The sequence below is a fragment of the Haliotis rubra genome, unplaced genomic scaffold, assembly GCF_003918875.1.
Source record: "Haliotis rubra isolate DU_JTF1 unplaced genomic scaffold, ASM391887v1 Scf647, whole genome shotgun sequence".
In the NCBI taxonomy this organism is placed as follows: Eukaryota; Metazoa; Mollusca; class Gastropoda; order Lepetellida; family Haliotidae; genus Haliotis; species Haliotis rubra.
Window position 1 is genome coordinate 59,376 of NW_025767354.1, and position 24,915 is coordinate 84,290.

Consider the following 24,915-nt stretch of genomic DNA (forward strand, 5'->3'; position numbering starts at 1 on the left):
AGCAATATTCCAGCAATATGACGCTGGGGACACCAGAACTGTGCTTCACACATTGTACCCATGTTGGGAATCGAACCCGGGTCTTCCGTGTGACGAGCGAACGCAATAACCACTAGGCTATCTCACTGCCCCTCAACATAGAGGACATTACCTCGTTGCAAAGTTTGATGCAAAGTGAATCTGTGCCGATTTGACAGGACACTTCACTTCGTTGACAGTCATTTTGTACCAATCAACAATGACATTGAGGTGGTGTCCGTCACCCCTGGCTCTTATTAGATAACTGTGGAATACCTTGGGCGTTGACTATTATTATTTTTTCCAGACATGCTCGACGTGAAAAACCCGTGAAGATCCGGGTTAGAATATTGATTTTCAGTAATCTATGCTTGTCGTAAGAGGCGACTAACGGGATCGGGTGGTCAGGATCGCTGACTTGGTTGATGTTGATCACTGGCCGTGGAGTCCAGTATTTACAGACTGCAGCTGGAATATATTGCTGAGTGCTGTGTTATACATCAAACAAACAAAGCCATGTCTGCATGTTTTAGCACGATTACCGTGTTTGACACCCTTCACTGGCTCTGACCAACGGGATCGGATGGTCAGGCTCGCTGACTTGGTTGACACATGCCATCGGTTCCCAGTTGCGCAGATCAATGCTCATGCTGTTGATCATTGGATTGTCTGGTCCAGACTTGATTATTTACAGACCGCCACTATATAGCTGGAATATTGCTGAGTGCGGCGTAAAACTCAACTCACTCACTCACTCGACGAGAAAAATATTCCACTGATGGCGGCCAAGATCAAAGCTGCTACCACAACGCTTCAATGTTACACACAGTAACAACACATTTTATTATCATACCTCACACTTAAACGTCGTTTTTCTCAGCGCTCTTCCATTATTTTCAGTATACCCTGCTTAGAAGCGAGTAACATTTTGTGTTACCCGCTGGGAATGCGGAACTGTTGGAATTCATTTGGTACTTCGTGTTAGTAACTCTGTACTTTTAATAATTAAGTCACGTATGATCTACGGAAATTACCGATGTTATGCGAATGCAGATCTATGGATTCCCAAATCATGAACGGTGTACAAGTTCTCTGTACAGTCTACTTGGCGGGACTTGGATAACAAACAGTGGTATTGTGCTTCCTTGTTAGAGGGTATATAGTCTCGATCCAGTCACTCATGCGGTCATTCAGTATGGCAGCGTTTGTATTGGCAGTTTTCATTGTGGTTCTCGCTGTGGAAGACTCTGTTCAATGGAGCGGGTAAGATTTATGGTTTTTACGAAAACTGAAACCAGCAGAATTCGAAAAGCAGAAATCATTTTAACTTTTTTTCTGCTGATACAAACCATAGTGTTATTTTGGTTATTGCTAGTGTTTAAAGGGAGATTGCTCTCGACTGTCCAAAGAAATGTTTTCATATATGCAATATATATGAATATGACTGTGACTGCTACGGGCAATTCAAAGTTGTTTAAGATTAAATATTAAAGTCAGCCGCCTAACCCGCTCGGCCACCGTGACATCCACAAACTGGTAGTCTAGACTGCGGACTTTCTGTACCCCTCCTATAATGGTGCTAACGTAGAACATGCTGAAACTGTCCACAAACACCTGGTGTCTTGAAAGCCTTATGCGCCCGCTTCGGCTGATATTGAGGCTGTGTTTTCGCAAGTGTTGATGTTTTAAATGAAATGTTTTATTAGCCGTGCGTACTTGCTATTGTGTACATTTCAGTGTCTGTTGTAATTAACCAACTTCCGTGAAACAGTATCAAAACTGGCATTAGGAAAGCAAGGTTTCCACGCAGAGAAATTTTGATGGCAACAGAAAAATTGACGTTTCGGTTGCTGTACATGCCTTAGTATCTACACCATTATCGGCACCATTATCAGTATCGGTAGCTGTATGAATTAAGAAATACCATTTTGTGACGGAACTGACACTCTAATGTGAAATCCACAAATCACCCAGTCACTGTTTAGCACTTGCCTTCAGCGTAATAAGATATACTAGTGATGATATTTATAACGCGCTTTTCCAGACTTCATATCCTGCTCAAAGCGCACAATCTGATTTTTATTACCCTTGATAACCCAAGTTGTCTGTGAGGAGCTACAAGGTTAATGACAAACTCACTTGACTAAGGTGAGGCCAAATGTACTCTGTTATGGGGCAGGACTGAAGTCATAGAACCTGTCAGGAGTCAAGCTGTCACACACGGTCACCCATCCAAATACTCTCCACATGCAACGTTGCTTATCTTCAACTGATTTGTGACCTGAGCTCTATGCACAGGTCCACAAACCACAACAAGATATGGGCGTGCACATTATTATATCTTTGTAAAGTGACAGATAAGTACACAGATAAGAAGCAGTGGGGATGGGACACGGTTGGAGGAGCGTCATGTCCCATGTGCGTGACTTATCAGGAAACACGAAGGAAGGGTATTGTCCCGCTTTTGATGGCAGCTTGGATAAAATACTTTGCCCGAAATTTCGTATTGCGATATATTGCGATACACTCTTCTGTATTGCGATACGTATTGCAATATATTGTGAAAGAACAGTTTTTTGAGATCTGTCCACTTGGTAATATTATTTTAGCTTCAAATTGAATCACAGTATATGTTAGTAACCATTGTGCATTGTATAGCTTCTTTCAAAGTGAAAAAAGAAAATCCAGAACATTCTTCTGCAATATTTTTATTATAAAACAACAGGAATCGACACTCACTAAAGATTTTAACTGGCCATCCGGGCTCGTGGATTTTGTATGTCACTAGTCCTTTCCCAAATAATTACTAGCCCTACGCTTTACTATAAAAAAAACCCCTTTCAACAAGTGTTTCTTTTAATTGTAGCTGCTGTCCAAAGGAAAGTTAACGCAGATAAATGTATGATATCTCATTTCATATATATGACAAATTCAGCTGAAACTAGCTCTTTAAACAGCAAAGGATGTTGAATTTCAAATAATTTAAAGAGTTAAAGAATGTACTGTACACCTCTCTATTACTCAAGAAAAATTTAATTGAAGTCACAATCATGATCTTGAAGTGCCCATTCTAAGCAAAACGTTTAATTTTAACATTACCTATTTGATGAATGACGTTTGGTACACATTGACATAAAGATATGATTTAACAAAACACTCACGATGGGCAAAAGTCACTCTGTATCAGGTAAAATACACTTTCTTTAGACTGAATAGAATAATGAAAAAAAAATGAAACATGAGAAACATAACCTTATAATAAGATAGAAGCCTACGTTTATCAAGGAAAATATCAGCTCGTGAAACATTATTGCTATGTCATACACCATTAATTTTTTTTAGGTCTAATCCAACTGTCGATAAATACCAAAGGTATGTTGATCATATTATTCAAATAATACAACTTCAACTTAAATAAGTTTATTTCCAATAGTAATACATATTTACACACTTAAAATGTCCATATAAACCACGAAGGAGACGTTAACTACCGCTACTTTAATCCATTTGTAAGATGCCATAATATCCTCTTACCTATTTCTTTTATATTTTCATTTTTACGTAATCAGAATATTATTATATCAAGATTAATTAAATAATATGTATTGTCGCCTTTTCCCCGATAACCGTGGCTTTTCACCCGGTAACCTGACACAACATTGGGAAAGGCTTCCGTTTTCGAAGCTCCGTATGAACAACACTCTAGAAGATTCATTTGATGGCGGGTATTGTTCCAAAGCTTTAATCATCAATTATATCACAGTAACCTTGCCAGGAGTATTTTCGCAGTTGTAAGAAGCGATTTTATTGGATAAAGGTTGGTTTCTAATGACGGTTTTTCCCCACAGTCTGCTATAAGGTTCGTGATTGGTAAAAATCATGCCCGTAAGCCCAAGTAGTAGATACAATGATTGTCCGGGACCAAGTCCAACAAAAGCCTCTGCAAAGCCTTATTTCCCAAATAAGGCTTTGGTCGGACCCTTAGCTCTTGCTACCATTGCATCTACTACTTTTGAAAAGTAGTAAAATGTCCCCGGCAGCCACAATTCCCCAAGGGAGAAATAGAAATGTATTGTGCTTCCTCCCAAGGGGAATTGTGTCTCTCACCGTGAGAGAACCTCACATCACACAAAGTTGTGAAGGCGGGATACGAACCCACATGTACAGCTTGCGCAGACTGTACATAATGGGCCGCACCACTCAACCGACTGAGCTACCGCGGACTTAGCTGAAGTAGGTCAGTTTAACGGGTATTGTATCATCCAAAGCTGGGCTCCACCTATAATAGCTCCACGTGCCGCTATGACACTACTGTGACACTATGTCACGTTGACCTCGATAAAACAGTTTAATGTGAATCGCCTATGATCTCTTTGGTGTTCGTAATAAAGGCTTGCCGGGCTTTTTGTATCCCCTGTTCTATGTACTCTTTTTCTCGTCTTCGCTGATAGCAGACTTACGAGAATTGGATCGAATCTCTTGTTTCATTTTGTCATATTTTGTGAGTTCAGAGAGGATTGAACGAAACTCCTCATCTGAGATGTTACTGTCAGTGAGTGCCTTGGAAATACGCTCACTTACCGTGTTCAGCTTTGCTTCGGCCAGAACCCTGATCTCGTCGTGTTTCAATGCCTTGCGATGTAAACTTAAACACCAACCCTGCCACCCCTACCACCCCAGCTGTTATTTCAATGCCTAGCACTATAGGTGCGGCCACGATGGTGGTTAACAACCCAACACCTGCCGCCCCTAGTCCCATGCTGGTTGCCATAAGGGCAGTATCAGTCCCATCCACGGCATTGAAAGCTCTATGGTACTTGTTATATAGTGCTTTCCGCGTGTCGCGGTCTTGTTCTAGTTGACGTTTTACATCACATAACTGTCTCAAGCGGAACCCGTCTACGGTTTCCAGGGTCTTCGCTACTTCCTCTACGACTGGGTACAGCCCCATCCTATAATATATATTACAAAAGATATTTTAATTGGGTTTCATTTAACCTTCGATCAACGTACTTGAGACTTATAAGGTGTAAATCCTCATGTAGGAAAATAGATGAGAGTTTAATAGGTAACTTTGCATCCACACGATCCCCCTCGGAGGGGATTATTGAGGGGGTTATAGAACCTGTTGAGGGGTCCGGTTGTATGATGATGGTGCGGTAACGTTCACTACGGTTCTGGGGATTCCAGTGTACTATCACCCCGGGTACAAGTTGTTGTTCTAGATTATTACTATTAACTCTAGTGATATAGACTTCTATGATGAGTGTGGAGCCTGCAGCTGGTGACACAACTGGAATATTCGATCGGTGTCTGTAGCAGTCATACTTTAACTCACCCCCGAGGAATGATAGTAACATATTGGGTAAAACCAGTCTTAGTATAATCTTTGTATTAGGTCCCGGAACGAAAAACCCGAGCGCGGTACCGCTATTCTTAATTTCATAGATATACCCATCTTCTTTTGATGTGATATAAGGTGAGGCGAGGGTTAAGTTGACTAACCATTCAGGCTCTTTAAAATCTGATAACGACACCCGCCTATACACGTTGTCTTTGAAGTGTAGGATGTATAAGGTGTCTTCCTCACCAGGCTGATCGAATCCCTCCGTGTCCCCTAAGTCGTTAAGTGTAGTGTTGGGGCGAAGCCAAGACATTGCTATAATACTATTACGATATAATTTCCAACTGGTTTTCTGATAATAGTTCAGGGGTGCACTTCACCCCCATGAAGTGTATGTTGTCGGGTAGGAATATCTTGGTTAGTGATATAGTGTCTTCCACGACCACTGTGACACCCTGCAGACTGGTTTTGGAGTCGACACCCACCCGCACGTAAACGTTGCAAACGTGATACTGGTGTTGTCTCCCCCACCGGAGTTTGACCCCCTTCACTATCTCGACATCATCCTGCGATGGTTCCCCTAGGTAGACTTGTATGACCAGTGTTGAGTTCGCCGGTAGACTCTCCAGGATGTTGACCACGCCTTCGAATTCAGACACTCAACTGCAATACCACGTTTTGCATCCCGGGTTTACCCGATAGCATGTGGGCTGCCATACTGGCGACTGGACTGATGACTACGCTACGTCTCTGAGTCGGGACGTAAGCCACGAGCAGGGTTCCGTTGTTCACGACTTTGTTTAGGTGGTTGTCTTTGTTATCCGTGAACACGTAGGGGGAGCCGAGCCTAATATTGAGAAACCAGTCGTCTTTATCGGGTAATAACACCCACTTGTCATCTTCAATGAAGACGAGCATATATGGCTTGTTTCGGGCGACGGTAGTGCTCTCAACATCGGTTAAGTCGAACAGTTTGCCCCCGAACATTGGGTATATTATCCATTTATCATCCCCGGTGGTGACTAGGGTGTACCGAGTGTTGACTGCCGCTCTTGTGGTATCTACTATATCACTTAGGTTGTTAGTACCACCGATGGAGGGGACTTCAACGTGTTTGTAAATGCTGTTTTTCAGTTGCAAGGCGTACAATTTACCATCTACTCCGGGGTCGTCGAATCCGCGTGTGTCCCCGAGGTCGGAGATCCCCACATTGATGCATTTTTTCAACTTCATTCTGGGGCCTTGTGCGCTGGTCATTTTATGTGCAGCGTTATGCTGAGGTATCCTATATTCACGAGATTATGATTTATATCTAACACCGATATTATCAGTTCAGGGATGTTGCCCTGGGTTAACCTCTTATACTGCCTCTTATATTTCTCCGTTTTCACCGGTACGGCTCTAAGTATAGTGGAAGGGTGACCCCCTTGAATGTTGTCCGTTGTGCTAACCTGGCTGAGATGAATGCACAGCTCTCGATACGGTACTAGGTCGGGTAACTTAGTGCCTGTGACGGTAGTCGTTGGTTTTATCTCGTCAGGCTGCATACCGAGTGTCCTCGCCAATGGCCGACCGAGCATCAAGGAGTTTCTTCCGTTGTTGATTAACACCACTGTGCCGTTTGAGTCGTTCATCTTGAGTTCGGCTCCCAGGGGTTTGAAGACCTTGTCGCTTAGCGAGTACATGCTGTAGTAGCCGTCAGTTATCTGGTTGCGAGCGCCACCTACGAACAGTTTATTGTTGCTAGCGTTGATGTTAGTCCATCGTGGTAGGTAGGTGATATCGCACAGTGCTACTTCGAGTTGACCCGACGTATTATCGATCGCGTGCGTCAAATGAACAGCCTCACCGCTCGTTATTCCTGGAAGTGTTATGTACATGTTAGAGTATATAAACTCATTATATAATAGTTTTAAAATGTACTCCCCTGGAGTGTTTTACCCTAAACTGGACGTAGATTTCCCCCACATGAAGATTGTGGTCGCTGCTGGGTTGTATTTCGACGCCCAGTTCATAGATGTGTTCGACCAGTATAAGTTTTCGGTGACTAACGCTAAGGTAGTTCATGCTTGGTTCAACAAACCGATGCAGTTCTGGCAGAATCAACTCAACTTCGCCGTGTGGTGCGCTACAACGGGGTGTGGTGTGACATTGACCGACACTCGGCATGGACCACTGAGTCAGTCTGTATTCACGTTCCACGTGTACTACCAGGTCAGGCGTATCCTCAAAGAGATCAGCGCCCCGCTCCCACAGGAAAAGGCGTGGAACCCAGTAAACAACCAGTACGATAGACGGGCTTACGAATGTATTTGCAACGAATTCGAACTAAACACGAAGACGGATTGGCGTTTACCCGGGACCGAACCACGGGTTGGGTATCCCCATCGTTCACAATATGCCCCTCGTTGAAGCCAGCGAGAAGTTGAAAGAATGGGATTACAAGTCGTATCATCACCTCACAACCAACGAGTGGGATGACCGTTACATGGCTTTCGACAACAGCAAGGATTACCGAGTCTGGAGGTTCGAGCAGGGGGCAGCGGATGACTGGAAAAAGTTCATGCTGGACACGTCGAAAGGGTTTACTCGTGCTGGGGTAATCAGGTTAAACGACTCAATTCGAACGTACGTGTGGGCGCTGTTAGGTGCGCAGACGCAAACGCATTCCAATATCCTAGGTAGGGGGGACTGCTTACGACGCTCAGAAACAGTTCGTTGTCAACGTTGAGGATGCTATCAATGCTCCAGTTGATCTCCCGAGTGCCATCAAACGCTACCAAGACGTGTTGGAATACGCCAGGTCGAAAGTCGACTACGTCTTCGACGTGGGGCTGTACATGGCTCCGAGCGATATGCAACTGAGAAAAAAGAAAGTAGTGGGCTACAACAACGAAATAGTCATAGCCACGGCGGATCAAAAGTTGGGCGTCAACCTCGATGTCAACGTCCCCCACGTCCCACCACCCACGACCGGTGAAACGGGTATAGTGGCGCCACCCCCAGAGCCTAGGATTCAACCAACACCCCCACAGCCCCAGCCTGCAGCGTCCAATCAGCAGCACATCGATCGTGAAACGGCCCTCGTGGTTGGTGGGGTCGCGGTTGGGTTGGGACTTATTTGGTTAAAAATTCCTTAGCTGCTACGTACACCAAACCCGCAACGGCGACGATGGCTGCCCACAGGTTTTGACTAAGCCACGTGGCAGTTTTAGCCAGAGCGCCCAGCAGCCACGAGATGATGCTACCCAGGATGCCGGGTAGGGCTTCGGCGGCCTTACCAGCCAGTTTAGCCAGGGCTTCCCCGAGGGATTGCAGGTGATTTTTTATCCACTCTTTGACACCCCCACCACTTGGTGGTGTGCCAGCAGGCGTGGGGGTACCCCCTGTCAATGACACCACCAGGGTAGATATGATGAAACCCAATGCAGCCAAAATGCTGGCGATGGTGATCCCTTGCTCCCGGAACAGGATCCGAATCCTGTCAGCTAGCGTGGTGTCTTCATTTAGGACTCGATCGATGGTTTCCCGTACGCGGCTGATTTGTGATCGGAGGGCTTCCCGGTTCGAGGAAGCGGATTCCAACCGAGTCCGTCTCTCGTCTTCCAAGTTTTTTTATTCTCTCCTCGATACGACGTTTCATATCATCGTCCTTAGTTTCAGTGAGTTTTATTTTCTCGCGAGCGATGTGCTCGTCGACTTCGTTCAGTTTCCCCATGTTGTTAACGAGTTCTCCACGTACATGTTTCAAGGCCTCGCAGTTCCCCTAGAGGAAATTCGAGCCCCGGCAAGGGTTTGTCATGGTACGTGGCCAATATTTTTTCTATACTGGCCGATGTTTCTTTAGCATCCCCAGTATTGGCCCTGGCTGCTTGCAGATCTTGGACGACCTTCGGGGGAAGCTTAGGTCGTGCGCCACCATAATCTATGAAGCCTAGTTCCTCACGGAGCAGTTGACTCCCACCAGGGCGACTGGTGATTGTTGACAAAGCATACGGCTTCCCGTCTTTTTTTTTATGATATTGACCCCTGGGTGAGCCTTCAATCGCAGCGTTCCCTTCTTATCAACGGTAAACTTGGCATAGTCTCGTACCAACGGCTTGATGTTGTCTTTATTGTCAACTGCGTTGTAATAATCATCGACGGCCGACTGTACAAGTTTAGTACTTAAGGAGAACGAGGTTTCATTCTCGTGGGCACTATCATCCCACATATCCTCCATAGGGATATACTCGGCCATTATTTAGTATTAAAACTTATATATTTCATTTATATAACAATGTATGGTAGAAAACTAGATCCTTTGAGAAGATCAAGAGAGCCTCTAGGCATCAAAGCCGTGCGCCAGTCGGTGACCATCACCAACAATCCCAGCAAGATAGACCAGAATCAAACGCTGCTGGTTAGATTTCCAAACCTTGGCGTGAATGACCTCATTGTACCAGGCACTGTTCGACTGGCGTTCAACCTCACGTTGACCTCCAGCAACAACAAACGCGAGCTAGTGCGGAACGTAGGTCGAGCCATCATCAAGAAAACCACCGGTAATGAGGTGCTGAGCATCGACGACAGCGATGTCTTTCACTGCTACGGGGACCTCTGGAAAAGCGAGGGAGAACGCGTCAATGATGTGTATCAGGGCATCAGCAAATCGACCCGGTTGCGCATTGGATACAGCTTCACGCAAGACCAGTTAGACAAGATCACGGACAGTGAAAAGGCCATCGCTCAAGCGTATGTTAACCGGTTCTGCGTGCCGCTCGACTTCGAGTTGCTCACGGAACACGTGCCGTTTTACCAGGCTGCGCTGGGTGATAGGCTTGAATACGAGCTCACGCCGAACGCCGATGAGGCCAGTTACACCATAGACAACATCTCTCTGGAGTTCGACATGGTCACTAGCCCGGAGCTGGCCAGGCAGGTTCGAAGCCAGTACTCGGGGAATGTGGCCATCCTGTACGATCGCATACTGAGGCATAGATCTATCGTGCGGGATAAGAGCGACACTGTGTGGAATATCAACCTGAACGTGCCGGCGCGATCAATGAAAGGCATCCTGGTCGTCCCCGTGGAGGATTACGAGCCGTTCCGGAGGGACAGCGAGAAGTTTTTCAACCCCGAGATTGAAAAGGTGGAAGTGACCATCGAGGGCGTGCCCAACCAGCTGTTCAGTCATGGTATGAGGGCATACCAGCAGTGGGATGAGATAAAAAAGCTACCGTCCATCAAACAACACCCATACGTAACCAAAGACCTGGACCTATCCTCCGTGCAAATCGGTGAATACCTGACCTCCAAGTACGCCCTGTGGTTGGACATGCGATCCACGGATGACGATAAACTGCACGGTAGCGGTCGTCGCATAGACAACGGCAGCGAGGGGATAACCATCCAGATTACCAAGAAGGCTCAACCCGCTGGCAAGTTGAAATTATATCTGTACGTTATTATGGACGCGCAACTTAATATAATGGGACAATGGGAGATTCGTGCAAGCCATCTATTGATGGCGGCAAGCCATCTAGTAGGCCACTGCCTGCTGATTTGCCCCCGCGACCCACACTGCCCCATAGTATGCGGGCAGACTGGCTGTGGGAAGACCGTTTTCGTGTTGGATATGTTGGAGGGGTACTACAGGGATGTGTTCGACCACATCGTTATCATGTGCCCTACTCTGAGCATGAATAAAACGTACACGGAAAGACCTTGGGTGATGACGGACCAGGAGGTACACAGAGTCGACCCAGGAACACGTCTGCAGGACTGGTTGAAACCTCTTCACGAGAAATTTAAAGGGAAGTCAACGTTGTTCATACTGGATGACTGCAGCGCTAATCGCGAGATAACAAAAAAGAGAGACATGCTATCGTACCTGGCCTTCTCTGGCCGGCACGCAAATCACAGCGTCTGGGTACTAACGCAGAAGTTCAACTCGGTGTTGAAAGACTAAAGGGAGCAGACGCGATGGGTGGCCTTATTTCACTGCAAGGACAGGGATTCGTTCGAGGAGTGTTTGAGAGAGAACGATGTGATGATTAAATTAGAATGGGAACGGGTGAAGAAACAGCTCGCTGAAACCAAACACGCTAAGCTTGTGCTCAAGACCGACCAACCCGTGGCTTATAGGGTGTTTTAGCTTAGCAATACTTAGCAATGCTTAGTAAATGCTTAGCAAAGCTTAGCAAATGCTTAGCAATACTTAGCGTTTAGCACTTATCAGTTATAGTTATAGTTATGGTTGTTTTTGATGTGTTTGTCGTGTGCAACTTAACCTTCATTTCTCTGTGTTTCACCTATATAGTATATTATATTGTTAAAAATAAAACTTACTTGTTACATTATAAGATGGAGTGTGAGGAATTGCTAGAGCAACTGTTGGTACCCCAATCACCACAGGTGGATGATGATAAGCGAGAGGAACTGGTGGCGTTGGCTGTTGGTGGCAAAGCCAAACATTACTTTGGGGAGTACACTCCAGATAAAATTCACAAAATGTCAGCCGAAGAAATCGATAAGCTGTACGCTAGAAACGAGGCTAGACTAGGTGCAGAGATGACAAAGACAATAGGATCGGCTATGGCCCAGATATACACTGGTATTGCGTCATACTTCCTTCCCATCCCATCCCAGCGTCGACTTTACCTGTGGGAAGACCTTGAGAAAGACCCTTTTATCGAACACGCCTTGAGCTCTATCAGCTGCGAGCTGTACCACAAATACGGTATGTTGTTAGCCCCGGTGACGGCGGCGATTATCACGGCAAAGTATTGTCAATTTGAGAGGAAAAATAATAATAATAGTATAAAGGATGGATGCTGCACAGGAGACCCCACCCCAGACCCCTTCAGAGGAGACCCCACAACTGGAGGTGAACCCTCCCGAGGAGACCCCTCCCACAGTAACCAGGCAGAAGAATCCTAAGAGAGTAGCTGCCGGTAAAAAAACGGTGGTGTAACCAACATAAAATGATCAGGGTGACTCACCCGTCTCGACTCTTGTTGGTTGTATGCGCAACTGCTGCCGTGGCTATCTCAAGGTTATATACACGACCAAGGGAGAAACCCCCACAATTAGAGGTCAACCCACATATCATGCAATAAAATATATATTTTTATATCATATACATAATGTCTGAGGGGAAAACGTTCGTCAACGACGCATACCACGCCACCGTGGTCGCCAGTCTAGCCGTAGGGTACGCTCGGTTGACCAAAATGGTGCTTAAACAACCTACTATCAAGCTAGATTTCAACCTGCAGGATATGGGTATGCTCATAATGAACCTTGGTATGGCGATGGCCACAAAAGACATCCTAGTAAAACAAGGGATAATACCTGAAAATATTATGAAATGAATATAGGATGGCCACGATAGCTATGATGGTCAGTGGTGCGTTAGTAAATGCCCTGGCATTTTCTGGGAGTAATTTCCTCTTCTCGAAACTACGAGAGTCACACGCAGCTGAAATACAGGAAGAAAGAAAGCGCCATAATCTCGCTATTGAGAAATTACAGACAGCACAATCCGAGTACGCTTAAAAACGCCTCCAGAGGATCGATTACATTAACGAACAACTCAGGCGTGAAAACCATGCCGTTCAAACATTCCACGATGTCGACGACGCAGCGAGAGAATACTACCTATTAACTGGTAAACGATTGGAACCACTCAATAAACCCACACTCGCTCAGTACTACACACCATCTAAGGGGCAAATGGACCGTGAACTGGTCTTCATAGCGCTGGGTATAGCAGCGACTGCGTTGGTTGCAAAACAATTAGACTAAGTACTCATATAAGTATGCTAAACATGAGACATGCTCCATACCGATGCAAATACATACTTATGGGGAAGAAAGAACCCTGTGGTAAGAAATGTAGGACTGAGGGGTACTGTTGTTTCCACATGGGAAGCCCTAACTACTCGTGTTCTGTGTGTGGTATAGGGGTTAAAGGGCACTACTGCCTATGTAAAGCTCACGGAGCGAACGTAGTCAGACATCACCTCATCTACGAGAATAAAAAGGCCTACATAAAAGAACGTAGGCGCCTCCTCAGGATAGACCCCCAATTAGAGCCTGTGCACACTTAGGTATAGCTATGTTTGTGGAAACTGAGCTCGAATCTCTGGTTAAAAACATACTCAAAGATGAACTGAACTTATGGGGACGCTTCAGATTTCAGGTCATATTGGAAGTGGCATGGATTAAAGAGATTGTTAAGTATTCACATGTGAGGGGACATCACGACTCAACACCAGATAAATTGTATACAGGAATACCTGCACAACTTCAAGGAATACTATATCCAACGGTGTAAGTACTGGATTGAAACGGCCCATCTAGTGATTTTATGAGCGCCTCACTATATTTTTCAAGGTTGGAGGAGTTACCTCCCTTTACTGTTGTCCAATTAGAGATTGTGCACACCTACGTATAGCTATGTTTGTGGAAATGGCAGATGGATGTGGGGGAAAAGTATACTATGCCGATAAGGCCTATGTCTATATTTTCTACCTTTACGGCGGTCCAATTAGACATTGATTCTCTTAGGTGTGTACTGTGGTGGACCGATAAGGTCTATCTCTAATTTTTCTACCTTTACGGCGGTACAATTAGACATTGACTCTCTTAGGTGTGTGTATGCAGCTATGACTACTATACGCGAGCTCAAACAAATCGCCAGACGCCGTGGTGTGATTGGGTATTCTCGAATGCGGAAGCCAGCCTTGTTGAGATTACTAGGTTTAGAAGCCCCTCCCACGGTAAACCAATTAAAAGCTCAAGCAAAACAGCTTGGGCTCACGGGTTATTCAAACCTGGGGAGAGCCGGGTTAGTTGCATTGTTATCACATGCCCCCGTAGCAAAACCTCCCACTGTAAAACAATTACAAGCCGAGGTACGCAATTTGGGTTTAGGGGGATATTCCCGTATGAGGAAGCCACAGCTTGTAGAACTATTACGGCAGAATAGAGCTATTGACCTACAGTTCGTGCGCACTGAGCGCGCTGTAGGCAAGTATTTGAGAGGCTGGCGCATGCATGTTGATAGGAATATAGACATTACAGATATTAAGCCTCTGATAGCTGATAAAATAAACCAGGAACTAAACGATCTTGGAAGTATCAAATTTCAGATCACAGTTAAAATGTCGCTCGATAAGCAAGTGGGGAATGGGGTCACTGAGTACGTTCAGCCTTACTTCAGAGGTAAGCAAGAAATTAGTCACGTATACAGAGACCATAGACGCATCAATCGATACCAGTTTTCAGCAGATACGAGAATACCTAGAACGCATCACACACTTGGGGTCCGGCTGGGCTGTAGATAAAATCGATAATGTCTATCTAGACATAACTAACTACGTGCCGTTCAGAGGTGGGTCATACCTAGACTTCCCCTACTCTAGGAAAAAACAGGCCATGGTAAACGTTAAGAATAGATGAGTGAGTGAGTGAGTGAGTTAACATTTAACGTCACATCGGCAATATTTCAGCCATATCGTGACGAGAACATCTGACATTGAAATGAAATACATGTATATTACAAAAAAAACTGCTGACGAAGGACAGCAAAACAACCAGAATATCACAGATATATATGTATAACTAGTAACTGAATCTAAAACATTTCAACTATAGGGGGGACAACACAATATAAAAATGGGCTATAGATCGCTAACAACTGAAGGTAGATCACCATACTAGGGACCATGGAGAGGAGACGATTGCCTGAGGGTAGCTACCAGGTCAGCCTTGTTTCCAGCTGACACTCATTCAGACAGGCTTTCTAGCTATCCCCAAGATGATGGGCTCAACTGGGATGGTATAGATGAACCAACCCCCATATCCCAAATCACTAAAGTAGTTATCAATATATTCATGATCCAACGAGGTGAAAAGTATCACTACACGTGGATAAAACATCTCAGCCGGTTGTTGCACGATCAGTCGAAACACGTTGGGAAAAAACACTTTTGTGTGCGATGCCTGCACGGTTTCAGCCGAGCTGATTTATTAGAATCCCACCGGGAGGATTGCCAAGGTGTGGGGCAGACGGCCATACGAGTCGACATGCCTAAGGAAGGTGACAATATCCTAAAATTCGACAACCACAAGAACCAAATGTCCGTGCCTTATATCATATACGCCGACTTTGAAGCCTTGGTCAAACCTGTTGAGGCTGCCGGGGGTGTTGGGGATACCCCAACCACACTCAAAACACAGGAGCATGAAGCCTGTGGGTTTGGATACGTTGCCGTCCGTTGTGACGGGGAAACGAAAGCTCCGGTAGTGTACAGGGGTCCCGACGCGGCTGAAAGGTTTCTAAAGTGTTTGCAGGAGGAAGAAAAAATTATTAGGAATGCACTGTATACAATCGCCCCCATGCGTATGACCCGAGCCGACCGACTAGCTCACGCCTGAAGCACTAATTGTCACGTGTGTGACTCACCACTTAACGGTGATTCGGTGAGAGATCACTGTCACGTAACCGGTAAGTATAGAGGCGCCGCTCACAGCGCGTGTAACCTCAAGCTTAGAATCATCCCTAAGACAATAAACATCCCAGTGGTCTTTCAAACAATTCCCCTTGGGAGGAAGCGCAATACATTTCTATTTCTCCCTTGGGGAATTGTGGCTGCCGGGGACATTTTGCTACTTTTCAAAAGTAGGAGATGCAATGGTAGCAAGAGCTAAGGGTCCGACCAAAGCCTTATTTGGGAAATAAGGCTTTGCAGAGGCTTTTGTTGGACTTGGTCCCGGACAATCATTGTATCTACTACTGCCCATCATATTACAGCAATGGATAGCGTCCTCATAAATGAAGAATTTTAGACATAAGTGTTTGGTACAATAATGCTTTTCTGAACGTGTTAAGCAACAAATCGCCATATACGTAAATTATAGAACTTATTGGACGTGTCGTGCTAGGTGGCGACCTGTGACAAATATTCTTTAAGCAAATATTTTCTCATTAAACATCGTGTCCGAGCTAAGCCCATTTCTGGTGTCCCCCGCCGTGATATTGCTGGAATATTGCTAAAAGTGGCGTAAAACTAAACTCAGTCAGTCGTGTCCGAGCATGAAGATCGAGGTGACGAAAGCCGAGATGTCACTTGACTTGCATAACATGATCAAACGAAAAGATGGAAATAGTAACTTAGATGTACGTTTGACAACTTTTATGAAAAATGTTGATTTTATTCATTAGTTTATTCAATTGTAATGATTTCCTCGAAACGTCCATACTTTGCTCTTTGACAATTTTTAAGTGGAACCGTTGCCAAACCTTTGGAAAGACTTCCGCCAATCACCACCCACCACCACCGCCACCGCCACCTATATTAGCTGAATATACATATATATATATTTCCTCACCATTAAAATTTAGGGGGTATACGGGCGGAAGTCTTATGTGCGGTGTTGAATGGGTTAACATTAAACAAATAAATCTTTTGCGGTATACGTCATAAAAGTATCGCTAAACGTAATTGTTACAATTTACGGGCGGAAGTATTGCGGTTTACCGGTATACCGGTAATATCGTGCAGCCCTATAAAATACAACGTGTTTGTAGCATACATTGCATACTACTAGTATTACATACTAGGCATAATACTCGACGCCTGGGAAACATTTAATTGAACCAGTAAAAAAACCGTATACATTTCCGATTAAGGTAATCTTAGACATGAGATTAAGGCTAAGACTATAGGTCATCAAGACAGAAGGGATCATACCATTCTAGAGAGAGGAATTGGGTTCTCCGTTTCCAAGTTACATTTTGATTGATATATATATATTTTTCCAATGTGTTTAATGTATACTATCCCAAAAAAGAAACGCATATGCGTTTTGTATTTTTTAAAATCTCTTAATTACCAGTTGTATTCAAACAATCGTCAAAATATGTAACAAAAGTGTTGATAACATGCTCTTACATTCTTGTACAAGTTAAAAATCGATTTAACCTGAAAATGTTGATTTTGATAAGATTCTCAACAGAATTAAAAAGGCATTGCCAAAACGCAACCTTCCTGTTGAAATTGTGCAGCAAAAGATCGGTACATCCGGGGAGTACATTTGCGTCATCGTACTGTCATGGGCTGAGAGCACAGCAGCTAGGGTGCCTGGACTTCGAAGGATATCCGGTCAAACTGTACAGAACAGAATGAGAGAGATTGGACTGAGAGCCAGGAGACCCGGCGTCGGGACCATGCTATGTGGCCACCCTCGCGCTCAACGTCCCCGTTATCTAAAATTATCCACTTGGTTGTATATACATTACCTTTTTTTTGAACTTATGTAAAAATGCATGTACTAAAATTTATTTGTTGACGAGTTATACATGTTTGAAAATACAACATTTTCGCAACAGATTTCTGGGGTATGCGTTTCTTTTTGGGAATAGTATATTTAACTTCATATATATTGTATATGTTTTTATTCAGAAATGAAGGCAAAATTCCTACATTACATCTACAGGTATATACAGTGTTCAACAGTGGATTTCTATTCTAAAAGCTTGATACATGAACGGAGTTATATTTTTAATTAATACATGGCTAGCAGTAGACAATATCTGGCATAAATTTTGTTTTGACGTTTATTTCGTAACATAGCTAGGTATATATTGCTTCGACCTTTTACTGTATTGATCACAAATTAGTAGATCATGGTACTCATTTTCAATGATATGTTTGTTGTTGCCAAAGGCCGTGATATTACAGCTTTAAGGCCGTGGTCTGTAAATTATCGACTCAAACCAGTAATCAACATCGATCCAGAATACGATGACATGTGTCAACCAAGTCAGCGAGCCTAACAACCCGATCCCGTTTTTCGCCTCTATCGACAATCATGGGTTGCTGAAGACCATTTCTAACCTGCATCTTCACAGACACATAATTTGTATTGTCTGCACATTGAGGGGTTTGTTTTCGTTATAACACATTTAAACTGAGCGAAACTGGGGTAGGGCTATTCATACATTCTTCAAATTGACATAACGCACGTATGGGTCATTCATGCAGATTTCTTCAAACAAGGAATAAGTAAAAGTACAGGAACTATTTTAAAGTTTTGTTGCCACTCTTGTATAGAATTATCTTTCCTTCTTATTACAAGTAAATCTAACAAAAGCTGTTTGTCGCCAATTGCCATATTCCCACATAGCAAAGCCCATGTCAAAATAGAACCGTTTTCACTTTTAATTCCTATTAAACCGACTCATGCATTTAGTCCAGATTATGTAACATTTTATACACTTTTGTCGAGTTTAGATTGCATGGACAATAGGTTTAACCAAACAACAATTCAAGTTTAAAGAGTCAATATATGAATAGGATATCTACCAGTTTCACCAAGGACAATGTTATTGGGTGTAGACATTCGCAAACTTGGACATCGTTTACGTGCATAAATATTACCCCTTTCAAACAATCGTGCTTATAGGACCCCCATAATGCTGACCAGTACAGTAATATGGGCATTATCTTAAAATATTTTAAAATAAATATCATTAAAGAGGTATAGAATGATTACTAATAAGTTTCTTGGCATACATTAAATGGTTTGGGGAGATAGGGACATTTCAGAGTTTTACTTAATAATACACCAAGATGTTGGTAGGAAGTGACAGCTTCAATGGTAGTTGATTTATAGGTTCATGTTTTGACAGTTTAGATCCATCTTTAAACACCATATTTTTTGCTTTATCGAGGTTGACGCGTATTGGATTAGTTTCTAAGGTATTAATTGGCCTTTGTAGCCCTATGACAGATGACCATTCCATCAGCAAACAGTAGTATATAGATACCAGTAAGATCTTGATATAACTGAACACGATTCACACATAAACAGTTAATCTCAACCACTATTTCGTTAATGATAAAAGAATACACAAAGGCTTAGGACACAACCTTGCCTAACATCAACGGGACTATCAAATACTCACTTAAGAACATTGTTATTTGTACGAACACAAGCTTTAACATTATCATGAATTTATTTTAAGCTTTTATCCATTTTTGAATGGAGACGATGCAATTCAAAAACCATAGTTTGTGTCTCTGCACTGAATCAAATGCGTATGGGAAATCTACAAAACATGTCTATAATGTATCGACTTTTTTATACATATGGGCTAAATACTTCTTGAGTTTATTGTCTGTGGTAGAATAGCTTGTTCTAAAACCCTCTTTTTTTTCATTTACCATTTGTTCACGGCTGATGACGAAGGACTGGAAGCAAAACAGGGCGTAGAATCCAATCTCTGTATCGTACGGCATTTAACCATCAGTTATGACAATGGCATCCTCTCGTCACCACAAATGCCTCCCCACACCATGGCACTCCTACACCCAAAGGGGACGAACAACGAGGAGCACGTTCTCCACCTCGACGATAAACAAGGTGTCTGTCATTAGAAGGGAACATGCAGAACGTGCTCTCCTCGGTGAAGAGGACGCGCTGTCCAATATGACGTCGCCAACGCTTCGCTGTTCTTGCCCGTCACAGTCGTTTATATATTCAAAATTGATGACCCCCTACCTCCCCAGAACAAAATGAGTGACCACCCCACTCCTTCAGGGTATAAACGGTCCCTAACAGTTGCGGAAAGTCTGCAAACTAAAGGCCAAACACAACTATTAAATCTGAATCAAAAACATTATTATTATATACAATCTTTTGTTTAAGATATCGTCACCATCACTTACATTTTCTTTTTTTTTTGGTTGTCTTTGGCTGTTTACTTTTTTAGTTGCATGGATCGTTTCTACCTTTGCAGTACTTCATTCTGCACTATCCACTGCTGTTGAAATAGTCTGTCGCAACTAATTCTTGTGTCAATTAGCGTCAAGTCCCATCAAATTATTGAAGTTTTAAACAATAAAATAAAAACTTCATGACAAACAATAATCTTACAATTATAGTATTTACATGAGGGAAATAATATATTTTGTATTTCTTTCAGCAATATATGTCCCTACACGAAGGTCATCTACAAATCAAGCTATATCTGCATTTCTTCTTGTTGGTGGACGTAAGTCTTTGCTTCGAAATTTAACTATTACATACAATCAAACACCGTTGTGTCGAACATCAGTGTGTCGAACATCAGTGTATGGAACTTCCGGTTGTCTCGAAGTATAAAATACACGACCCCTGCGTATCCCTTATATAGCCATCATTAACTCGAAGTATTTACGTAGATCCCTTCAATTTCAACAATGTTTGACTAAAGTGCGGACGGTGACACTCATAGTTTCCAAAGGAGACAGTTCATCCTTTGACATTTTGTATCAGTTGTGCAGAACACACTCACCGTTAAGCAAACAACACTATGCAATATTGAACACAATAAACATAACATTGTTTTAGCCTGTGTCTATAATATAGTAGGAATTGTAAACATGAGTATGCTTTCAGCAGAAACTATTCCGTTTTCTTTATGGTTTTAACGCTTGTTTATTAGCTTGCAATAATGAGAATTCCTCGACTTTATGCATACCTTGATGTTTATGTGAGGTAGTGTTTATAATATAGTCGGAACCTAAAGCGGAGTATGCGTTCAGCAGAAACCATCCCTTTTTCATTATGGAACTATGTTTTGACGTATTCTTTGATATATTGCAGTAAGGGGCCGTTCATAATTTATCGCTAGGGGGGATGATGATGATTCTAAGAGGGGTCACCAACTTTGTTCTAGGGAGGCGTGGGGGGGGGATCAATTCTGTATGCATGTATAAGGGGAGCAGCAATTTTGTACATAGAGATATTAAAAATTAGCCTTAAGAATTATGGGAATGGAGGGGTGTCATTGATTGTGTACATGATACGCAAGGCTGGGTCACTTACTTTGTACATAAATTTTAGGGGATTCAAATTGTACATGCTGCTTCATGAAACTCATCATCAACCCCCCACCCCTAGCTATAAATTCTGAAAGGTCCCTAATGAGAATCCCTCGACTTGTGCATATAATTCATACTTTGAAGTTTGTGAAATCAATATTTCATGTTTCAGTTGCTGTGCTCACGCACTTATACACGTGCCCCTTTATACTACAGCTTACAAGTGTTGTCCCGGGTGGGCTGAAAATGGAGATGGAAATTGCAATATCGGTGAGTATTGTTCTATAGAAAATATGAATGAGTCAGATATATGCATATTTGCAGTGAATATGGGCTTGACTTCATGACGATTATGTGGAATCTGTACTCCTAAAATATTTTAAGATGACTAGTTACTCTTATCTTGCTTTTCTTTCCGATTTTTTGTTATATACTCAATACAGATAGGCATACTGTCTTGAAAATGTGAGCTTGTTCAAAGACTGGAAAAGAGCAAGAGGGAAGAAAACTATTTTTTTATTGATTTTTAAAAACTGTTGGAAAATACATTATCATTTTCGTCATGAATTGTATTGTGGTTTTCCACTGGTAATTCCACAATAGACTCTCTTCTGAACTACTTTCAGCACTGTGTTACCCCCCGTGTGCTAATGGTGGAACATGCTCGTCCCCAGGAAGATGTAGTTGCAAGGATGGATATACTGGAGCGACATGCACTGGACGTAAGCTGCTTCGTGGTTCGTTTAGAATAGGTCTTCAGCAACCATGCTTGTCGTAAGAGGCTTCTGGTGGTAAGGCATGTCATCGCATGTTACAAGTTTAGACATTGATCACTGGATTGTCTGATCCTGACTGGATCATTTGCAGACCACTGACATATATCTTGAATACTGCTGAGTGAGGCGTTAAAGAACTTAAACAAACGTTTATAGCAAGTCAACATCTTATTGTGTAAGAATGCATTGATTACTCAAAACGTTATATAAAATATCGTTTAATGTTGTGTTATTGTAAGGGGAAATGTTGATTAACAAAGAGTCACTCGAATGAATTGTCCATGTGTTTGGACACGTACCAATTTCACCATATGAGGCACATGGATTTGTAGGATCTGGTATTTGATCCACAGCATTATGTTCCCTCAAGGAAACATTATACACACTGACCTGAAAGTAACTGTTTCTAGATGACTGTAATACGGAGCGACCATGCTACCCAGGGGACTGTCAAGAGAATGGTGCCAGCGTTGTTTGCAACTGTATGGATGACTTCGATGGGGAGTTTTGCATACATCGTAAGTCAAGTAAACGTTTTCCAACATTTGAGCTCCTCTATATTATTGATAAATGTTCATTGTTGTGAGTGTTTTAATCTAAACAGTCTCAGTTTCAATTAAATTAATTTCAAAATGTAGTTATACATGTATATACACACAGGAGTAAGATATTCTGTTGAACCATGGACTTGAATTGCGTTTCATCAAACATATGATGGAAGTTTGATACGTGAATACATGTACATCCATTTTCGTTTTGTTCACTTTTAAGTATTTACAAGAACCATTGTTGAAGGTGTGAATTGACACATAACAGAGGTTGTGATCATCTATTTGGAGTAAATGAGTTAAGATTTTAAGTCACATCGGCAGTATTTCAGCAATATCGTGACTATAATAGTAAGTGAGTGAGTGAGTTAAGATTTAAAGTCACATGGGCAATATTCAGCCATATCGTGACTAAAACTAGTTCTAAATTCATAATACATACATATAATATATAAAACCCTGTCAACGAAGGACAGTAAAACCACTAGATTATCACAGATTGACTTAAAACTAGCTAGCAGATATCATTAAAAGTAGAAAATTATTTCTGGACAATATAATGTAAAAATGGGCTAAAGATCCCCAACAACTGAAGGTAGATCACCATACTAAGGACCATGGGGACTTACAGTGCCTTTGCTACCCGTGACTATAATAAGTAGTAGATCTATAATAATTAAAACCAAGTTATAAAACCCTGCCAACGAAGGACAGTAAAACAACTAGATGATCACAGATAAAGATATAATACTAGTATACAAATCTAAAACCGTTGAAATATAGAAGACAATACAATATATAACCGGCTGTAGATCACTAACAACTGAAGGTAGATCACCATACTAGACATCATGGGGACTTAGATTTGCTTTCTGCGTGGACCCTAGCTGGATTTACCCCATCCCTTCAGCTGTTAGCAATTTAGAGAAATCTAGCCATACATTAAAAGCACACATATTCTACGACTAAAACATTGGTTACATTAAATGTACTTGAATATTTTGGGTGAGTGAGTTTATATTAAACGTCGCATCGGCAATTTTGCAGCCATATTGTGACGAGAACAAATTCGACGTTTATAAGCAATATGTATATATTATAACACCTGTCGGCAAAAGACAGTAAAACAACTAGATTATCACAGTCAGAATTGAAACTAGCATGTGAAGTTAAAGTTAATAGCGCTATTTGGACAATACATAATATAAAAACAGACTAGAGATCGCCAAGATAAGCTGAAGATAGATCACCATACTAGGGCCCATGGGGACTTACAGTACTTTTGCTACCTGCATGGACCCTAGCTGGATTTACACCACCCCCTCAGCGGCTGGCGAATGTACTGAGGTTTAGCCATTATTAAAAATAACAAATATACTATGATTATAATTCTGGTAAGTTGAAATGGACTTTGAAGTTTTGGGACTTATGTATCCTCTCGGGCGATATATTTGGATTCATTTGAACATTCCACCAAACAGTCAAGAAGACACAAGTGCCAGAGGTGACGCAGATACAGGCACAGTTTTCATACATTGAGGATGGCAAGCACATCTATAGTCTCATAGCAGACGGTACAGAGCAAGCTGAACAAGTCATTGTATGGACAAATCAAGAGCGACTCAACAACATCAACGTAACGGCCAGTGCTATATTTAAAGGCAGAGCTCTGCCACATCCCCCATTTTATATCATCGAAGCCAAGACTGGAATTGCCAGAGCATTTGTCAAGATGAGTAAGTAATCGGTAGTGAACGTATTCCTTTCAGTGATACATTCGTATAAATTCCATCGCTGTTTTGCCATTTACTCTCAGTGGAATCTGTTTGCTTGGATTACCATGTTATTGTCGGACACAAATCGTTCGTCAAAATGTAAGGATGGAAACTAAGTGAAACTACCCATTGAGTCGGGGGCTGTGGGAAGCCTAGTGGCTAAAGTGTTCGCTCGTCCAGCCGAAGTCCCGAGTTCAATTCCCACATGGGTAACTTGTATGAAGTCCATTTCTGGTGCCCCACCGTGATACTGCTGGAATAATGCTAAAAGTAATTAGTAAAGACCCTAAACTCAGTGATTAGTATACAAGTGTGTTTTCAGACCTTGTAAATGTGGAAGTGTGATGTTTTGGTGTTTACAATCTCCAGTGTCATTCTTTCGTTTTGTTGTTCTGTATTGGAAATGTGCAGTTTTGGTGTTAATCAATGTCCAGTGTCTTCAAGCATTTTTTTGTTCTGTGGAAGTGTGCAGTTTTGGTGTTTGTCAATCTCCAATGTCCTCAATCACTTCATTTTATGTTCTGTATTGGACGTGTGCAGTTTGGGGTTGTCATTCTTCAATGTCTACAAACATGAAATTTTCTCTTTTGTTCTGTA

General features: G+C 42.5%; 1 protein-coding gene across 1 annotated transcript; it reads left to right on the top strand.

The window, feature by feature from the left end:
* Positions 1–1,213: 1,213 nt before the first annotated feature.
* LOC124256986 (protocadherin Fat 3-like) lies at positions 1,214–24,663 on the top strand. The gene is made up of 7 exons (XM_046690952.1): positions 1,214–1,281; positions 20,340–20,408; positions 21,392–21,489; positions 21,846–21,941; positions 22,406–22,513; positions 24,025–24,279; positions 24,641–24,663. The coding sequence occupies exons 1-7, from the start codon at positions 1,214–1,216 to the stop codon at positions 24,661–24,663; spliced, it is 717 nt and encodes a 238-aa protein (XP_046546908.1).
* Positions 24,664–24,915: the final 252 nt, after the last annotated feature.

Bases quoted from the DNA above. Each gene is read 5' to 3' on its own strand.
- LOC124256986 (XM_046690952.1), top strand. From the start codon at position 1,214: ATGGCAGCGTTTGTATTGGCAGTTTTCATTGTGGTTCTCGCTGTGGAA. The intron at 21,942-22,405 runs GTAAGCTGCTTC...AACTGTTTCTAG, and splicing joins TGGAGCGACATGCACTGGAC to ATGACTGTAATACGGAGCGA. The intron at 24,280-24,640 runs GTAAGTAATCGG...GTGTGTTTTCAG, and splicing joins CAGAGCATTTGTCAAGATGA to ACCTTGTAAATGTGGAAGTG.